Source organism: Ylistrum balloti, unplaced genomic scaffold, assembly GCF_031769215.1.
Source record: "Ylistrum balloti isolate Yb309-2 unplaced genomic scaffold, AGI_CSIRO_Ybal_v1 Utg369934, whole genome shotgun sequence".
NCBI lineage: Eukaryota > Metazoa > Mollusca > Bivalvia > Pectinida > Pectinidae > Ylistrum > Ylistrum balloti.
In genome coordinates this window covers 67,159-88,252 of record NW_026782045.1, presented here as the reverse complement: position 1 = coordinate 88,252, position 21,094 = coordinate 67,159, and the positions used below count along the sequence as shown (strand labels likewise).

At 35.8% G+C, this 21,094-nt stretch overlaps 1 protein-coding gene and 1 pseudogene across 1 annotated transcript; one reads left to right on the top strand and one right to left on the bottom strand.

Moving 5' to 3' along the window:
- The first annotated feature begins 4,231 nt into the window (after positions 1-4,231).
- Positions 4,232-11,597, top strand: LOC132547097 (thyrotropin-releasing hormone receptor-like). The gene is made up of 2 exons (XM_060210852.1): positions 4,232-4,243; positions 10,413-11,597. Exons 1-2 carry the CDS (start codon positions 4,232-4,234, stop codon positions 11,595-11,597), a joined length of 1,197 nt encoding a protein of 398 aa, XP_060066835.1.
- An 8,057-nt stretch (positions 11,598-19,654) lies between these two features.
- LOC132547096 (uncharacterized) lies at positions 19,655-21,094 on the bottom strand (annotated as a pseudogene).

Below are 21,094 nucleotides of genomic sequence, written 5' to 3'. Positions count from 1 at the left end.
ACATACCTTACACAATCCTATATCTTGAAAGGCGAAGTTAACCTTTGGTGCATAGGATGTGATGAGTCATTCATCGTTAAGCATTTTATTGGACTGCCTTGAACTTATGTTTACTTGAGAATTTTTTATTGTAATGTTACAAGACTAAATACTCTTTATGAAACTGATGATATTTATAGCATTCTAGGTTATCTAAAAGATTTTGGATATAGAATATTACTTACCATTTTAATCTTTTGTGATAATATAAACATTAAGACTTTCAGCATTTGTGTTTTACCTTTTAGTTTGTTTGATGTTATATCCTTTTTGAATCGCTGTGTCTTTCACTTGTTGATGGCCCTAATGACCTTTTATGTGTTGACGGGCCGTAAAAATTGTAATAATGATAACTTTCTTACCGCCTTTTTTCTTCTTTTTTTCACTTACATAGCTGTACATGTCGGTACCGAGTGTTGGTTGGTCACAAAATAAATTAAATCAATGCTTGTTCATGAAGCCAGATCAAACATGTGCCTATGTCCGTTGATAAATATTTTTGCTGATGTAAATTCAATACGTCCTATTTATTATTTCATTTTTTCAATTTTTTAATGAGGAGTTAGAGTAGAGCATTATTAAAGTAATCGAGGTGCTTAATCTCATTCAATGGTAAGATCGAAGTTCAAAAGATTCGGAGCAGAATGTAAACATTTATTTTTCACGCTTAAGAGTGTTTAGAACTATCCCTTGACTACGAATATGCCCTTTTTGTCTGTTTATTTCGACTAGATGCAGTTTGTTTTCGTGTCAACTGAATATTGACGTAACATTGCACAATGCAGACATCCCATATGTCTGCAAATGGAGGTCTGACTTGGTATTCGAACATTTACGTGATCTGGAGCCCACTAGCTACTACAAGTGTCTAAAAGTCATGCATTGAACCCCTAGTTTGTCACTGAAAACAACTCCCGGTGTGGCGGTGTTTTCCATCCATTTGAACAAACAATACTATACTGGAAACGATAACGACATTTGAATTGAACATGAGAGACTGTAGGGACACCGTTGATCTGCAACTTGATGGGAATTGAAGCCACATATAATCATAGTTTTTGTCGATTCGGTCAATTCAACAGCGTTTGACTGACAATCACGTAATACGTTTTAGGCATCGATGCAGTGTCAGCTCAGACATGCATTGCATGTTGCATGTATTGTTGGGATGCCCTCGCGTTATATGTGTATTCTAGATAATAATCGAACACAGGCATGTTCGGACTATTCGAGGTGGGATTTACTGGTAAATCCTTTTTTTATATTTATTTTTTGGAAAAGTACCACTTGTGCATATTCATTCTTTCCAGATCCATTCTATGGCAGGATGAAACTACCAACCTTAACATGCGATTTTTTTTATATAATTGTAATTTATACAGGTATAGTGTTTGTCTTCCAGATGTGATTTACTATCGTTCATTTTTTTCTTTTTCTTTGTTTTGTTTCTGGGGGGGGGGGGGGGGGGGGGGGGGTTGTTTGTATTTTTTTTTTTTTTTTTTTGTTTTTGTTTTTTGGGATTTTTTCTTAATTTTTTTGTAAAACAGTTTTAACATTTATCACTTTGACTGCTTTAATAAAGATATGAAATAATAGATTTTACATAGAATCAATAATCATAATAACATGTCAATGGCCAACTAACCAGAAAGGATACAACTAGCAATAAGAAAATACCAACATGTCAGGTAATCATTATCCAAACTCAAATTCAATAAAAATTGAGTGAAATATGAACAAAAGAAAGAGTTGCACGGAGACTTCTGAAAAAGACCAAGGATAATAGGACCAGTTGTTACGGAACAGTAAGTGTCTTCCGCTTCCGCCAGCAATGTAAACATTGGTTAATCCAAGTAATTAATGTCACGTTCTCTAATGAGAACAAGGTATACAACATTAGAATCAACATGCTCGTGAATATCGAATGTCAACTACAACATGTAAACACCATAGGTTGGGGATTCAGGATCGTTCCTATCCAAAAATGGAAAATTCACAATAGTGAAATAGAAAGCATCACACCTATCATACAGATTGATGGAAAGCTGTCCATGTCAATTTCGATGTAGGAAAAGATCGAGATAAGCGACTGATGTGGTACCAACAAGCAATAATCAGTATAAGTATATAAATCATAAATGGATAATGGTTGAACGTTCAGACAGACTACCTCAATCAAATATCACAATCCTGGTCTGAAAAAGTACCATGCATTAAATAGCTACATCAGATAAAAACTACCTACACTTCAACAAAATCACAATCGAAACTAAATCGGAAATAAATCAATGCAGTAAAAACAAAGGATACACCAACATAGGAACAGAATCATAATTCAAACTAAAAGTCATTAAAAAATAGGACAAAATCGGAACCACAGAAAGGCAAAACACAACATAACACGACCCTTTTTCATTAATTCATTTTGTTTTCATAAAGAAATATATATAGTGTGTGCATAAAAAGTGAACATATGGCATGTAATAAACTATCTACAAATACTGGATGTCAGAATATTCGTTGCCTGTTCGTCAACTGTCACGAACGACATGTTCAGGCATGAAAGGTATGGCTCCTCTGTGTAACAGACTGTCAGAATGTCTGTAGGTAAGTATGCAATCATTGGTATTTTGGAGAAGCACTGATTTTATCTATAGACTAAAGGGTCCTATCTTGTCCTAAGCGACAGGTTTACTTACTATAATGACCAGAGAATGATGCTTCAAACATTTGTATCAATTTTTTTCTTATTTGGTGCACTTCAATTCGACAGGCACGCGGGTTACAACGCTCATTTTGAGTGACGTAAAGCATGTTTTATTCCAACGATGTGTTTTTTGTCCTTGGCAATCTTGTGTAGTTTGGGCTCAAGTAGACTTTAATAATACATTTGATCTTGATAACCAGTTCTTGTTCCAAAGTTCAGTCCAGCTGATAGTTTTATTGACAAACTTGAATTATTTCTTGGACAGGAAATATGAACAATTATTTACGTAATCACAGGCGAAATTGTCAGGGGAAATTGTGAATCATCCGAAAGTAGAAACAGGTGACGTTTTTCAGACTAAGACAAATACATTTTTTGAGATTGTGTGGGACAGGTTTGATTGATGGTTAGATGTTCAGGAAATAATACGTCTACCCAGGAGAAGATGAGAAGCTTGTCCCGAATGCGTGTTTGCATTGGGAATATCTTCTGACAAAATGCTTTTAGTGATATACAGAAAAAGGGTGATTGCATACTTCCACCTGTCAAGTCAAACTTTCTGTAACATTTCCTGAGAAGTGATATGACGTCAATAATAAAGAAGACGACTTGAGAATGCATTGGTGTAGCGAATGTATTTTAGGGGTGTATGGACCCCCGGTTGGCGGAAGGGGGGGGGGTGCGATGTTCCCCTGTAGCTGTCTGGTATCAGCCAATCAGAAATATCTTTTCTTTTAACACCAACACATTTTTTTCAAATGCAGTAATAATTTTTGCCAACAACAATCGCTGTTTTGAGCGTATGCTAAAGCATTCCGGCATACATCACTGCTACGCTACTGATACCGAAAACAAATCCAAGAAAAAAACGAGTATTGTACTTTTATAAAGACATTATGTAATCCTTCGAAAATAATATTAGTTTTCGTTATTCTCAATATTTTTTTAAAAAAAAGTGTCGAATGGTCCCAGATTATATTTAATTCAACATGAAAGGGACGAGATTAGCAGAATTTCCGGTCCAATTTTGAGAGAATGGGTTCTAATTTTAGATACTAATATTGACCCTAAGAGGCGCTTGAACAAAGTACAAGAATAATACGACCAGGTATTCCGAAATGGTAAGCGTCTACTGCTTCATGGACGTCACCTGCCAAGTTATTCTTTCACAATCTAAACTATGTTTAAAATTGTATTTAACGACGAATAAACCCGTATGTATTACGACACAACCTTTTTTTTTATTTTTGATACAGTGATTTTGAAAGAGAAGAGGATACATACTGTGTACTGAAAATCACTTTCATTTCGCGTGGGATGTATTTTCGCGTTAATTAAAACGCGAGGAGATTCAAACGCGAATTCAAATCCCTCATTATTATTTGCACGTTATTAACTCCGCGTGGCTTCCATGTTGATTCGGTAACCGATATCGGATTTAAAGTCATTTCTATATCAGCGATCGTGAAATATGTATTCGCGAATATGTCTGGAGAGGTAAGTCCGCGAAAAGAAGTTGTTACTAAAGCTAAGTGATTTACAGTACTTTTTACTTATTTATTGACATCAGCTGTTTATTGTTTTACAAATATCAAAATAGCATCGTCCGTATTGATGAGTTGGTCATGTTGTGAGTGCTATACTACGAACCAAAGCTATACATTCGTTACACTAGTCTCACTCAATCAGACACTTGATATTTTGGCATGACAAGCGCAGATGACAAGAAGCTGGTTGAGCGAGACTTTACTTGTCTCCAGATTAAAGATTCTTCCAAACACCTGATGATTTTCCCGGCATGGTTTATTGCCCTCAAATCACTTCGTCAACATCTGATCCGATGCCAAATGTCTCAGTCTCTTTTGATGTGTGTAACTAATCTGAAGACAATAACCTACAGTCAATATCAAACGGCTGATCAAATGCTAATGTACACGGACATGTGCCTGAACAGCAGTGTTTTTGACTGGACACTCACCTGAAATTAATGACATGTAGAAATAACTTGGGGATCTTGTTATCACGTCTACTGGGTAAACACATGCGACAAATTTCTCTTACGACTAAATTGCTTACTGGGTTTACAGCTAAAATACCGAGGTGTACGAAGGAACATCTTATTCGTCAAAAGAAAGTTTTTTTCATTTGGAACAGGTTTCACAGATAACCCCACCATGATACTGACAACTCAACAAAGCCTGGACAGTGTATCATCTGATATTGCATTGAGAAGGAGTAATGCATCATCTACATATATACAAAAGTATTCTCAACATACAAAACTTCGTGTTATAAACTTATTATAATCTATCTCGAAAAACTTTTCGAAATCAAAAGCTTCTTGACAGTGTCATTTCATAAGTGTTTGCTCACATCACAGATCGTCAGAAAGTAATTGACATACCAAACATTTTTCGTGAAGGAAAATCGTTACGAAGAGAAATTGAAATGTTTGCTAAAATCGCAAAAGTATGCTGCACTTACAGTTGAAAACTTGAAAACATGTTTTTTTTTTTTTTTTTTTTAACTGTAAAACTTTAAACTTTTAACTTTAAGAGAAGAATGTCTAAAAGATGCACTTGTGAATGGCAACTTTAGATACACATAGATTTAGATGTCGTAGTTAAACAATCTATGTGTACTTTACAGCTTCCGTCAGTGAAGATGTGAACCTCAAGAGCTTACAGATGACTGAGAAAAAAGTTGATCGAGATCAAGTATTTATCATTGTAGGATGGTGTTTGTTTGCACGAGATCAAATTAAGTGCTGTTTTATATTGCGTCAAACAAGGAGTTTCAAGTACCATTTCACTGACTTGTGTATAACAAGACTTGGCGATAGAACGTAGGGCTTACCTCACAGCGTCAGACGCTAAGCTTAAACCTTAACACTGCGACAGTGACAGGGGAGAAATGAGGAAGAGAAAAAAATGTTTAGAAAGATTTTGTTTTATGTTAAAAGTCACTTTTTTACTATTATTTCGTACAGGTAATGGTAAAAAAAACTTAAAACGAAAGTTTTGGGCGGAAATGTCCGAATGCGCAATGTTGAAAGATAGACATGCATCGAAAATAGTGAACTATATAACTAGATATTAGCGCATTAGAAAAAATAGCAACAGTTTGGAGGGTCTTAAGCAAGAGAGAAAGCAATCCTTCAGTCTGTGAATGCAAATAGTACACATTACCCTCAAACTCGAAAAACATATTGACATTTTCTTAAATCGAACTGTGATTGCAATGTCGCCAACGGAATCCATACAAGTACTAATTAAAAGTTCTTCCTCTTGGTGGAAAAGAAATATTTTATTATACCTCAGAATGTTGATCTAAATTTGGAACTGACTGATCCACTTTAATTTACAACCGTCTTTTCTTCGTGAAGAACAATACTTGATAATAGTGCTTCTTTGTCCGTAACCTCGTGATTCTGTTCTGAATTAATGAATGATCTCGTGATTTTGTTCTGAATAAATGAATAATACAACTTTATCAATTATGTTCGTTTTTATCGATTTTCCGTGCATTTGTTTTGTGGATTTGTATTTTAAGGTACCAATGCTATCATCTTGCTAAATACTTTTAGCTGTGTGACATAATACATTTATAAATCATGGGCTTTTAAACATGTAGGTGGATATATCAGTTAATTAACCAGGGCAGGATATTTATGGACAAAGATAAAGTGCACATTGTCAACGAAACACGTTCTGATGAGAATTTACGCAGCGTATGTACTTGACAGAACATCCCTGGGTGAAAGGGTAACAACATACCTGTACAAAGAGCACTATGGCATGTTCGTTGTTTGTTTGTTTGCTTGTTTGCTTGTTTGTTTGCTTTCGGGGGTTTTGTTTGTTTTCTTTTGTATTTTGTTTTGCTTGGTTTCTTGTCTTTCTTTTTTTATTTGTTTTGTTTTTGGTTTTTATTTTCTATCTCGGCTCTCACTTAAGAAACGCGACATCATTTCAATAGACCTATATTTGTGTGACTATAGTGATTAAGGCTTAGTCATCTGGTTATGTTATCCATGTAAATGTAGGTGTTCTTTTCTTTTTTCTTAGTTATGTGTTTTATCTTTTTGAGTTTGAATTAAGATTTTATTTTGGTGTCGATAGTCTATCGCTGTTACTAAAAACGTGCAATAAGGGTACATATTAAGCGTCTAACCATAGTAATATACAGTTAAAATATATCGAAGTTATTGATTTGCAAGTGACCACATATTGATTAATGTCAATTATGAAAATCGGGACTTAACATAGCTGATCATCTTGATGTCAGAGACAAAGTATGTTGTTGATCGACAGAATTTTAGTGCATGTTATCCGAGATGATAAAACCGAGTTATCTTCTCACAAAACACGTTTGTCCGCTCGAATGTTGATTAATAAAATTATTCACCATTGGCTTGTTGATAATGTACAAATATATAAGATGAAAACTTTATTTGTTTTACAAAAATTGCGAAACAAACTTTCATCTTATACTAATCACTCTTGTTGACCCGGATGGAAGCGCCCTAGGGGTCTTATTGTGGGAGGAAACCGGAGTACCCGGGGGAAACCCACGTGGTCGGGCAGGTGACCCCTAACTTTTTCACGTCGGAATCGAACCCAGAACGGCCAGGTGAAAGGGGAGTGCGTTATCACTGCGCCACCCGACCACCCAATAACAATTATCATGTACAATTTTCTATAGCTAAACATTATTTGATGTTACTGCATCTAACTCTAGATTATTAAAAGGTGCTGTTCCCTTGTGTGTCACAATCTTTAGAGACCTAACACATTGATAAGGTTACAAAATGTTTTCCCATTAGCTTATAGGTATTGATTGTCGATCAATTAGGAACTTTAATTTGTCGGTAGATTTTTGTTTCAATTTCTATATCAGGTGTTCGGGTTAGATCCCTATTAGAACAATACCAGGCACCAATATAGGATATCTGCCGATTATAAAAGTGACTTGTGACTGATGTGTGTGGACAGAGAAGACATCCATGTTTGCATTGCTTTATATGCCTTCGTCAATCAAACATTTGGTTTTCAAACAACAAGACAAAAACAAACAAAAAACAAAACAAAAACAGGCAGAACAGACAAGGTCAGAACATCTGTTGGAATACTTATTCTGCGAGAATATCTAACGTTTTCGTGGTTCGGACATCACGGAAGATACTTAAAAATGACCCTTGATTGGTCCAAATCAAGGGCGTTAAAACCACCTGTCGCAAACTTATTTCATGTAATTTGCGCTAAGAAACATTAAAAAAGAAAACCTTTATTTGGCCTATTAATTTAATCTGATACGTGTTTATTTCATGTTCTACAATTATTCCGGAGTCTCACAGCACACATTAAGAGTGTACTTAAAGTTGATATGTCGTACTGTTGTGTGTTAATACTGATACTAAACTGAACGAAGAAATTACCGCCATTGAACAAACAATAAAAAACAATCAAAACAAATCGCATTACATTTAACTGTTTTGTTCCTGGATTTAATTTCTTTGAGTGGCCTTCGTTAAGATACTCAAGCGGCTTCCGTACTGGAAGGCTTCGGTAATTTCCGTGATCTGATGTCCGAGCTTCCACTCAAGGGAGATAATCCCATGATTCTCGTATTATTGGTGATTGACTTCCATACAAGTTGTTTGTAATTGGAGGATCAAGCTTAGTTGGGTTATCTTTCCTTGGGGAAAAATATTTTTCAACGGCAACAATGAATACGCCCAGAGAATCACACTTTGTGTGAGAACGTTGTTGTTTAAATGAAATAGCGAAAGTACTGGGTCTTTTTATTCTCCATAAAATCAATGCCTGATTGTCATTTTACACCGAGGAGAACGATCCCTTCTAGGATTGTCGAGACTTACATTGAGTAATCCAGATGGCACTTACTTTGTTAACCTAGATTTTTTTTAGATTTAGTTTGAAATTTCAGATATCAAGTACTAACAAATGTGACATTATTGATTTTTTTTCAACCAAAATACCTTAATGTATTTGATATCAGTATTGAAAAAAAATATCTTTTTATTTTTCAATTTTTTCTCAAACTTTGTAGTAATTTTTTATTATGTTCTGGTCACATTGTTCAGGAAATCGTGGAAGGTTGATCACGTGTTTCATTTTTCAGTAAAATAAACCTAAAAATCAAGGCGGTGGTTAATAAGGAGATCGATTGCATGACACAGTTTTGCTATCTACAGACATTGAATGATTTTTTTAAGGAATAAGCATTATGTTCCAAATGAATCAGTGGCGCGAAACATCGTAAGTCCACGATAATAAAATGTTTCACATAATGCCGTCCTTTGGTCTATCGGCAACGTAGACGTAGAAATGCCAAAGTTTGAATTACCGCTGGATTTACTTTGAAATCTTTATCACAAAAACGCTTGAAGCTATTATACCTCTTCAAACGTCTCAATGACCACGATTTTGATTCGATATTATTAAATATGTATTTTCAAAGTTCTTTTATTTCATCAGTATATCAACAAAGGTGATGATAGGCCTGTGTGAGCATTGCATTTGTTCGTATATCGACTTATATGTGTTTAATATTTTTTTTTTTCAAATGGCGTTATTGGAATTACTAGAATTGTTGTTAAACAGAAACAATGACACCCCTACCCCTCCCCTTCCCAGCCTCGATTCCCTCTCTCTTTATTCACTAAATTTATTGAAAGGTATTTCGCCAAATTTGGCGTCAGATACTGAATCTTGAAGGATGTCATGAAAATGTGGCTACGACCGGACGTGTGCGTGATGCCACGCCATCAAATTGTCCCTTAAATTGTCTCTTGGTAGAAGCATTTAGTTTACATGTAGTTTATTGTTGCTTTGATAATGATGTTCAGATGCCTTTATCACTTGGCCACCGCTAATAGAATCAAGCGTCCTTACAATACATTATATACTGAGAGAATATTAAACAAATAAACAATAGAAAAAAAAACCGCGACGGAATAAACATTTTTCACAAATACAAAACCAAACAACTAGGTACATGTGTACTTATTCCCTTTAGGTAAACTTTAATCGGTCAACAGGGACATCATATAGATACTATTCAGTCAAGTATTGATGATTCTTGGATTACGGTAGTATAAATACAAATATCATGTTTAGTGAAAAACAACAAGAAAATACCAGCATTGCAACGTAACTATAATCCAAACCAAAATTCAATAAAGGCAGGATATAAACAAAAGAAAATTTTACTCCGAAACTGTGGAGGTCTCCAAGTCCCCGAGGTTTATCGTTAGCCGCATGCCACGTTTTAATTCATTCGAACAGTGTCACACGGTTCAGAATATACACATGTACTTGACGTTGTTCATAAATGATCTTATATATGGAAATTACGAAATTTATTCGGTTATGAAGCTGTTGCACATCCCCGTCTAGATTTTGTTTTGGGATTTTTTTTCCCGATCACTTTCAATTTTCCTTAGCCATTTCCCCGGATTCAAATTATAGGCCATTATGATCACTGACGAGTCCTAGAAGGATGAAACAGCTGTATGATGCAGTTTGATTCATTATTTGCCTCTACTCTATCTAACTCTTAATGATTAAAAACTGCTGTTCACTTGTGCAATCATTTATACTATAAAAATATATCTAATATTCATTTTAATTTCCTATCATTCCAGAAAGACAACCTGACTAAATTAGATCGCTGTGGGGATTGGAACAACGTAGAAGGCGAGAAATCGAATGGTTCTGTTTTCAACACATCCACAAATAATAACTGTTCCAGAGGAAACTTCGATTTATCTGACATACTACTGAACAACCAAAGCCTTACATGGATCAATAACAGTAATCAGTACAAGAGTTCAATAGGTCATGATTTTTTCACCTACGTCACCCCTTTTATTTTCACTATTGGCCTTGTAGGGAACATTTTATCCCTCAGGGTGTTCCTCACAAAAAACATGCGTAAGCTTTCCGCTAGTGTTTACCTTGCCGCACTTTCTGTCGCTGATCTTATGGCCCTCTGTTTCTATGTCTTGACGGAGTGGATCCGACGGGGAATTCCCGCCGAAAATGGTCACGTGACAGCATCGTTTCTGGAACAAAATGGCGTTTGTCAGACTCTGCTGTATCTACAGTACATTTCGCGTTTTCTGTGCCCGTGGCTTGTCGCATGCTTCACGCTTGAGCGTTATATCGGGGTGTGTCATCCACTCAAACGGAAGGATATCTGTGACGTCAGATCTTCCAGAAAAATCGTGTTCACGCTTATCATTTTGGCTTTAATCGTCTGCTCCTATAAACCGTTCATGAGCAAAGTACACGTGGCGGGAAATTACAACGCGCCAACCTGCACACGCAATGAAGATCACAAATATTTGTCATTCGTGTTGGACTGCGTGTTCGGAATATCTATTACCTTTCTGCCTTTCGTTATTATCACGGTACTAAACGCCTTCATCATCCGGAAGTTGTTCATTCGGAACAAGCGACATCGGGAGTGCAAGGTAATTACGGAGGAGAGCATTATCCGGCTGGAGTTCACATTTATTCTCATAGCCATATCATTCTGCTTTATAGCGTTTAACGTCCCGTACACTGTCGTCTGGTACAAGCTCTTCGTCCTGTCACGTGACAAAGTAGAAAAGGTCTCCTTCCGCGAAACACAAGATCTGCTCAATTTTACGCGAACAATCTTTTACATAAACTACTGCATCAACTTTTTTCTGTACAGCGTTACCGGAGCCTACTTCCGGAAAGAGCTCAAGATGTTGTTCACATATAAAAGTAAAGCGTATCAGAATTATCATCGATGTTCTGTGCATAATTCCAACTCCAACACACCCCAGTCATGGTTATAAATTTTTACGGAAATAGAGAAAGCCAATTCCGGAAACGGATACAGAGTTGACTGACCGGATATTGAAAGGCGTGTATTGGTGGATTGTAACAAAGAAAAGTCATTTATGTATATATTTATTGTTTGTATTCAGATGATTACTTGCTTAAGTTTTCTTTAATCGTACCTACTTATCCCGGAAGTGAAAATCTATCATTCAGATTTGTACTTTTGTTTGTATCTTGTTTACATTAAATCATTCTCAGCTATATTCTTTTTTATTTCTTTATTTCTAATTTTATCAATTATTTTGAAAACAAAAATCACACGAACTCAAATGGCAAAAAAATGACCTTCAAGCGGTCAGTTTGTTAGGCTCCGTATTCCAACAACGTTATATTTGAATAACAGAGAATACTTTTTCGGGAACATAAAGAGAAAATTGGCGTCTATTTGAACAATGATTATTCTCACGGTTGGATGCTAGAACAGTGATTTTATTTAACTCCAAATCAACATTCAACAAAGGAGATGGGTATATAATTGTGACGAGGACAGGTAATATTTATACAATAAGGACCGATATCGTTAGAATTTGACTTAGGATTTGAAACTTATAAAGGAAATATCAAGTATCAAAATGACAATGAAATCATTTGTATTGATTTAAAAATCAATAATAGTATCGAACTGTTCCACGTCACTAATATATTCCAGGTAACAAAGCAATATTAATAGTGCACGAAATTCAAGACCGCGTTTGGTATTTGAGCATCATTTGAAAAACCAAATATAACAAAAAAAGATCACAACTCCTAAACAATTAATCAGTCTTGGTAGCACGGTATCGACATTCATGTACCCAGTTTCCTTAAAATGATAACGACATATTAGACTTTAGCTTTTTAGCCTTCTTAAAAGCCAGCTTTTTCTGTCAACGTCGGAACAAATAGTTTTAGCCTCTTTAAAAGACATCGACATATTGTTGTCAGCTTTCTTCTGTCGACTTGGACACAAGATCGTTTTAGCCTTTTTAAAAGACATCGACATATCGTAGTCAGCTTTCTTTTGTCAACGTCGGAACAAAATCGTTTTAGCCTCTTTAAAAGACATCGACATATTGTTGTCAGCTTTCTTCTGTCGACTTGGACACAAGATCGTTTTAGCCTTTTTAAAAGACATCGACATATCGTAGTCAGCTTTATTTTGTCAACGTCGACACTAGATAAGTTTAGCCTTCTTAAAAAGATGTCGACATTATGTTTTATAAAAGTATATTGCAACGATGATTTCGCTTGTTTTTTTTTTTTTTTTACCAAGAAACGAATAACTCCGGTCAGAATTAAAGACCAAACAATCAAGCACAATTAATTACATATCACATGAGCAAGGTTGTGGTTGCAAGTTAGCAAGACTATAAACTACTGAGACGTAAAAAATACTTTGATGTAAGATATTGAGTTTATATTCGGTTACAATATTATTGGAAATGTCCGGACAACATATCATACCTTTATTTTAAAGAAGTATTTTTGGTTTTTATTGATTGAATGAAATTCAGAGTCTTAATATATATTTGCTCATTCATAACAGATTATCACGTCTGTGCATGTCCTTGTGACGTCGCTTTATGAAGAAAGTGACTCTGATCTGGATGTTCCCTCCGTTTTTCTCTTCCACATGCACGCCTTTCTTTATCCGTCAACTTTCTTGTCTTTCGCTATATATGTTCTTTGTCAACCTAAGTATGCTTGTATATGTGTATATATATGTGTGTGTATTGTCAGTGTATACTCACTTTTGATGTTACAGTCGATCTAAGCACACACGTTTTAAAGACTGTAGCACACCACCAAAATGTATATCGACTGACCCTCACGGATGCAGAACGCTTTCAATATTTCTTTCCAGATCTAGGCCCTACATATCGCTGATTTCATGTCTATGAAAACAAAACGGTTATATCTGCAGTTTCACTCATTGTTCGGCCTTCATGTATCTAAAGGTGAAACCGATTTGAGAAGTACTTTTCACTTGTGCGTGTTTGTCAAATCACAGGACAAAACATTTCAAGAAGAAACCTGTAAAATCCATGAAAACCACTGGCAGATCAAACGAAATGCTTTTTACTGATAATCGTGGTTTAACCTAATTCTTTCATCAAAAATGCTGTAATTTTCATTGAAGTCTATTTCACCCTCAATGTGCTTTTCTCCTATTTTCTCGTGGTCCTATTTTTTCCTCTAACAAACATTTAAAGGAACTGCTGATATAATCATGTATATAATTCTCCAAACGAAACCTACCAATCAGACACCTATCCAAGGTAACTCAATATATTTATCTACCAATCATACCACATATTCTCTCCAGGTATCGCATGCGCATGTGCAGCTGACCTTGACCCTGTTATTGGTCTTAATGCTAAATTCACTTTTGTGTATAATAATATCATACAGCAAATTTACGACAGTATTTTTTTTCTAAACACAATGCTTTCTGCAACGATCACATATTCTGATGACGTAACACCACAAAGAACACATTAAAATGTCACATGCACCCTGTTACCTCTGCAAAAAAATACACGGTACCATATGGAAATATTAAAAAAGAATAAGCTCAGGTATTCCAGAGGAACACGTGTCTTCTGACCGTTTAACGACACGCGTCGTAAATCCATGTAAGTTCCAAAATATAAACGGTAAACAACGTAAAAAACAACGGATCAACCAGTTTATCATGGAACATCGATGTTGTTATGATGACTATAAAACCTCTCGTTACAAAGCATTTTCACGTGTTGCACCACAGTTATTAAAGACAAATTGTCTCGACTTTGATATAGATGACGTCAACACCTTCCCAAACTTCACTTTCGTAATTTTTCAGATCAGTATCCTAGCAACGGAGGACTCTAGCAGGAAGATTTTCAAATCATCATACGACAGTCAGAAGTAATGTAAGATATTTAATAAGTAACGGATAGGCATATTGCCTTCCGATTGGGCAATTTTAAGTTAAGGACAGTTCCTTCAGTGAAGGAAGATTAATGAAACTGTCTTGCACCGAACACTTGGAAATCCAGTATTAGAGTTATTAAAATCGAAAAAGAAATTTTCAGATATCAAATTGGATATTTGCTGTTGCCGCAGTATCCAATAGTCTGAGAGAAATATTTTTCAGTAAAAACAAATCTGTAGACGCATATGAAACATAACTCTACAGTGATTGTCAAAGATGTGAAATTATGTATGGGTTATTTTCACAGGAAAATTGGCTCTAGGCTTTTCAGATGACGTAAGATTTAGAAAAAGAATCTTCTTCAGTTCGTTGCGTGACCATCCTTTGGATTGTCAGCTAGCAGGGAGATCTGATTGGATAACGAATCTGATCCTTTATCGAGATATAGCCTCGTTTTCGTTGTTGTTTTTATTTAGTCACAACTTTCGAGCCCTGAAGACTCGGTCTGGGTCATTCAGTCAATTCTGTAAACGTTGGATGTATGTACTGGATTATTTCTAACGAAGATTAATTTTACGTTAACTCCCTGTACCCTGCATTCAACAAAGTATCACGTTGTACACGAGACATTGGTAACACAGATGATGAAATGGTGAAAGGTCATATATTCCACATGTAAATTGTTCAGTAATACCAACTGTCGCTATTCGAGTAGGTTCCAGTCTAAAATTAATGTGTCGTGATTCGATTCAAATTGTGTTCCTTACATGCTACGGCTTCATGTAAATAGCTCTAAATTGGTACCCCGAGAGGGGAGAGTGATCACATGACATATCTCGCAAACTTTCGGTTACGACGGGGTTTTTTCTGTTAATTTTTTTGCCCTACAGGCAAACATTAAACCTGAGAGCTTCAATTGACAAATGAACCCGCGGTATTTGATCCGCAGTAGAGCATATTCCGGAATGATTAGACTCAGGTAATGACTACATAGAAGAACTGTAGCGTGAATTTGGTTTTCGAGCAATATTAGAGCATGCAAGTAGCCAAAAGACATTGTCGACATGTCAACAAATTCTTATTCCAACACAAAATAAACAAAACGATAGAAAACTAGTAACAAATTTCATTTTTTTGTTCAAAGGAGAAGGATTGAAAAGACCAGGTGTTCCGGAAAGTATAGCGTTTTCTTATTCATCTACGACCCCTGTCATGTCAATTCTTACGAAGTAAGTTATGTCACGTTCATTAACGAGAACAAGATTACCAACAACCCAGCCACCGGATACCAAGATATATTAAAGAGCATCGAAAATATCTAACTTCATATCGCACAAGAACATACACAATTTCAAAATAACATCATGATGACAGTCATGTTACTTTACTATAGTTTCATCAAATTACATTTCTGAAAACCATGTGTGATAAGTTTCAAGGTCATACTTATTTATACAGAAATCGTGATAATGCAAGCAAGTCCTTGAATATCGAATAAACTTTATATACATACACTTTTTCCTGGGAAGCCCTACTAATGCAGTGCTATAAAAGTTTAAATCTGAAAGTATCCCTATACCTTCTGTAACAGTTTTAGGTGTTAAGGAATTTCATATCTCACAGATAACTGTCATTTTTATGTCCCCGGATCGCAAGAATTTTTGTACAGTCTGTTTCTTTGTTGTCAACATTAACCTTTCGCATCACTATTGCACCATACGGTGTACGACTTTCATATGTTACATATGTGTTCCTTGTGCCAAGACCTTTACGTTGGTACCAAATTATTTTTACCATATGACCTTGACTGTGACTTTTGACCTACATTTGAAAAAAAAATCCACATTGGCCATAACTATTGAACATAAAAGATTGAACATTGAAGATATAAGTGTTTCACAAAGTGTTCATGTAATCAGCACATGTCTTTCTCAATACAGTTTTAATGTCTCACTTCAGAAGACTGTTGCTACTAGAGGCATAGTGTTTATAAGTACATCTTGTTTATTATTATTATTCTAACTTGCCGTCTAGATATCCACACTGCAGACCTCTGTCTGGGATCGATGATGAGTACTAGAGGACAAAAACAGCTGTATAATGCAGTATAATTAGTTACTTTGCTCCATTGTACCTAATCCTAAATTTGCATTACAATATGCTACGCTCTTGTGCGTGAATTTCTGATTCTGCAAATGAAGACTGATGCCTGTTGTATTACGATGTTAAGCGGTGTCATTGTCATTTCCAATGTGTCTTGTCCAGTGTTAACACTAAAGCTCGAGATATTATAATGATAATGATGGGATATAACAATACAAAGTTGGGTTGGATTATGTCTAAAAAAAAAAATAAGCAGATGACTACCCCTGAACGTTTCTCCGACAAAAAATTTAAGATGACAGGGAGGTAACGTACTCGCCTTTCACTTAGCCGGCTTGGATTCGATTCCACGAACAGAGCCATCACGCAATTACACTTGGGCCAACAAGAGTGACTGGCAAAGTAGAAAAAACTTTGTTTCGCAATTTTTGCAAAATATAAAGAAAGACAATTAAAATATAATAAAAATTCCTTCAGAGAAAGTGTGTTTACCCTGCAAAAGGTTTACATCTATGTGAAAAACCGAACATTCAACAACTTGTTCTGAATGTTCTCATACATAAGTATATAAAATCTTGTATACAAGAAGGTCAGGGACAGCGATAGATGTTTTCTAATAGTCCTACATCACGGGACTGGTTGATAAAGAGATGAGGACAGAAGACCGAAGAGATCATAAAGGAATTAAAATTTAAACAATTTTGTCATTTTTTAAGTTTATTTACTTTACAAAAAAACAGGTTTAATCTATATATATATAAATGCGCTAATGCTTATTTCGACGTGATGTTTTAAGTTATTCTAATATATTTCACCGAACACTGAGAATGAAACTTTATATTTGAATATATGTATATATATCTATTCTCATTTTGTTATAATACTCATATCTCAATGTGGATGCTTTTGTCGCAGGTAAGCCGGATTCATGTGTTATGAACGCAAAATATGGTGTACATTTATAATACGACAGACTTGTTTGTCGTGTTCAATTTTCATTTTAATGTTGATTACAAGGAGTTAGTATTAATATAGGAAACAATGGTAGATCACATTTTACATGGGTATTTGTTATATATACCTTACAAATCAATTTTAACGAGACGACCTACCAAAATATCAAAGCAACTCGACGAGAAGGGAGATAACTCTTACTCACCTGACGAGTTCACCATTATCTATTTAAACTTGATCAATTTTCAAATCTGTTGACGTAATAAACAAAATAACAATTATTCAATTATACTGGCACTGTATTGAACTTTCAAGAACAAGAATATATCCGTGTTTAATATTTCTGATATATACCGGCTCGATACAAACACAACTACATCGTGTATGTGTAGTGATGCTACTCTTGAATCAAATGTATAATTCAGGTGACTGATTCAAGCATAACTTTATATTTCAAGTTATCTTGATTCGTCAAACATAATGATTAATATAAAACAAAATAAGAAAATTAAACAATATGACAGATTCACAAAATTGGAACAAAGTAGATTGATAAGAAACGTAGTAATTTTTTTAAAAAAATAATAGATCTATAAATAACTCTGGTAGTACTTTACATTCAAAATTCAAATCTTTACAAATTATTATGATCATTGATCATGATTTCACACCGATAGTGCACTGTCCTAACAATCAGTAACTTCAGGCATTGAAATTCTCATCAACAAAAAGTAAAGTATTATGATATCGACATCAGAAACATGATAAACCAAACTTAATCGTAGTATCTTTAAACAAGCTTCACAAATAGACGGAGTTATCTATTTCATGGTAGACACAGACAGACAGACAGACATTCTTTATTTCCCCTTTTTACAATAGAAAGACAGTTATGTTAACATACTCATATGTACCAATCTCACTCACCAAAATTACCACCAGATTTTCTTCTTTCTATTGGCAATAGTTCACATTCGATCAATCTCTTCATAAAAAATCGTGACGACCATTTTTTTTTTAATATATGGGAAAAGTCTATTGCTTTTATACCACACATCATTAGATTGTGAGAATGAGACAACTTCCCTCACAATAACATCTTATAGTATACAAAGTTAGATGTTTTCATACGATATACGGTGTACAAGGTAAGGTTCAAAATTGATTGAATACTACCGTAAATCTATAAAATAACATGTATGTGATGTTTACATCGCATTTATCTCTATACGGTATAGTCGCATTAGTTTCTTTGTCAATATATTCCATTCCCTGCAGTTAATCTACGACTTGTTGGCATTACACTATACTATTTAAGATACAGGTAAATCAGTGACCCTACAGCAGTAACATACAGGTAAATCAGTGACCCTACAGCAGTAATATACAGGTAAATCAGTGGTCCTACAGCAGTAAGATACAGGTAAATCAGTGGTCCTACAGCAGTAACATACAGGTAAATCAGTGGTCCTACAGCAGTAACATACAGGTAAATCAGTGGTCCTACAGCAGTAACATACAGGTAAATCAGTGACCCTACAGCAGTAACATACAGGTAAATCAGTGGTCCTACAGCAGTAACATACAGGTAAATCAGTGGTCCTACAGCAGTAAGATACAGGTAAATCAGTGACCCTACAGCAGTAACATACAGGTAAATCAGTAGTCCTACAGCAGTAAGATACAGGTAAATCAGTGGTCCTACAGCAGTAACATACAGGTAAATCAGTGGTCCTACAGCAGTAACATACAGGTAAATCAGTGGTCCTACAGCAGTAAGATACAAGTAAATCAGTAGTCCTACAGCAGTATGATACAGGTAAATCAGTGGTCCTACAGCAGTAAGATACAGGTAAATCAGTGGTCCTACAGCAGTAAGATACAGGTAAATCAGTGGTCCTACAGCAGTAAGATACAAGTAAATCAGTGGTTCTACAGCAGTAAATCTACGACATTATGTACTTCCGTCACCGTGTAGTCAGTTTATGAAAACAAAATCTTAATTCAACTATTCCGCCAAAAAAACAATTATGTTGATGGCGTCATCGACAAGACAACTTATCGGCTAAAGATGGAAGCGCATTTACACTTCACGATCTTTTTAAAAAGGAGACAAACTTCTGACCGGAAGCGAATGTCGAGGAACCCATATATGATTGGGTTCGCCATGTTGTTGATGAAGTAGGTCCGCAGAAAGAAGTTGTAAACGATATTTTGAGTGTCTGTGGTGTTCCACCAGAAACTATCGTCTACAGCATCAAGAATCAACAAAACGAGATGCGGCAGGAACGAGATTACAAATACCAACGTAATCAGAAACAGCATACAGGTGATTTTCAGTGATCGACGCTGTTTTCGTGACAGACGCACGCTCCGACGATAAGACGACATACGAGATTTGAAGCTTCCGGTCTGCTTGATGCTCGAACGCATAGAAAGGTCATCGTCACTAGTAGACATGTTATGAAGTCGTGACTCCTGAAAGGTCATTCGTTTGCTTTCTCTTTGATTTTTTTTCTGTTGCAATTTTGACGAATGGTTACTGATAAATGAAGTCTGTGTGGTTTTCGTTCTAAAGACAGCGTCCTCTTCATCTGATATATCGATCTCGAATTGTTCTACCTTCTTCACGTCTACGTCATTCTTCACCATCCCATCTACGTCACTAGTTTTGTGGTATCTGACGGACTTGACCCTGAGGCTTGGGTTTTCGGATTCTGACAAAACACACTGTGTAGTTTGAGGAGAGTTGTTGCCGCAGAACTTCCACTGGCTATTCCGTCCGTTTGAATCCTCTCTCTGAAACGACCCCTGTCGCCAAATTTTGACGCCAACAAGCAGGTACAAGACACTTAAGATTAGGGTGCAACTTATGAAAATTATACACAAGAAAGCGTTATATAACATTGGCCAGACAGTCTCCATATAGATATCGGCAATAAAGCATTCAACACCACGGACATTCGTTCCCGGAAGCTCTATGGTCGCGTGTCCATACAGAAATATATTAGGCGTAGAACATATCGCCGCCAAGACAATAGCAAGTGCGCTTGCAGTTTTCGTTCCAATATCCGAAATTTGCTTTTTGAAAGGCTTACATATTTTCCTATATCGATCTACGGCGATCAAAACCAGAACGTAGATCGAACAGAGCAAGGAAAGGGCCATGACGTAACTAAGGGTTTTGCACGCCATGACGTTATAGAACGTGTAAACGTACGTCATATCAAGAATGTGATATGGCATTCCAAAAAGACATGTCAGTGTATCGAGAATAGCCAGGCACAAAATAAAGGTGCGTGAGCTTGACCGCCGGAAACGGAAGGTGTATACGTAAAGCACAATCAGGTTTCCAATTAGTCCGGATATCATCAAAATTATGATATACACAATGATTGGTGTGAGGAGGTTGTGTTCATATTTGTTGGCGGCCTCTAAAAGTTCTTGGTTGCGGACTTGGATTAGTTTTTCGAGGCTCTGTTGAGAAGTATTAGCCAT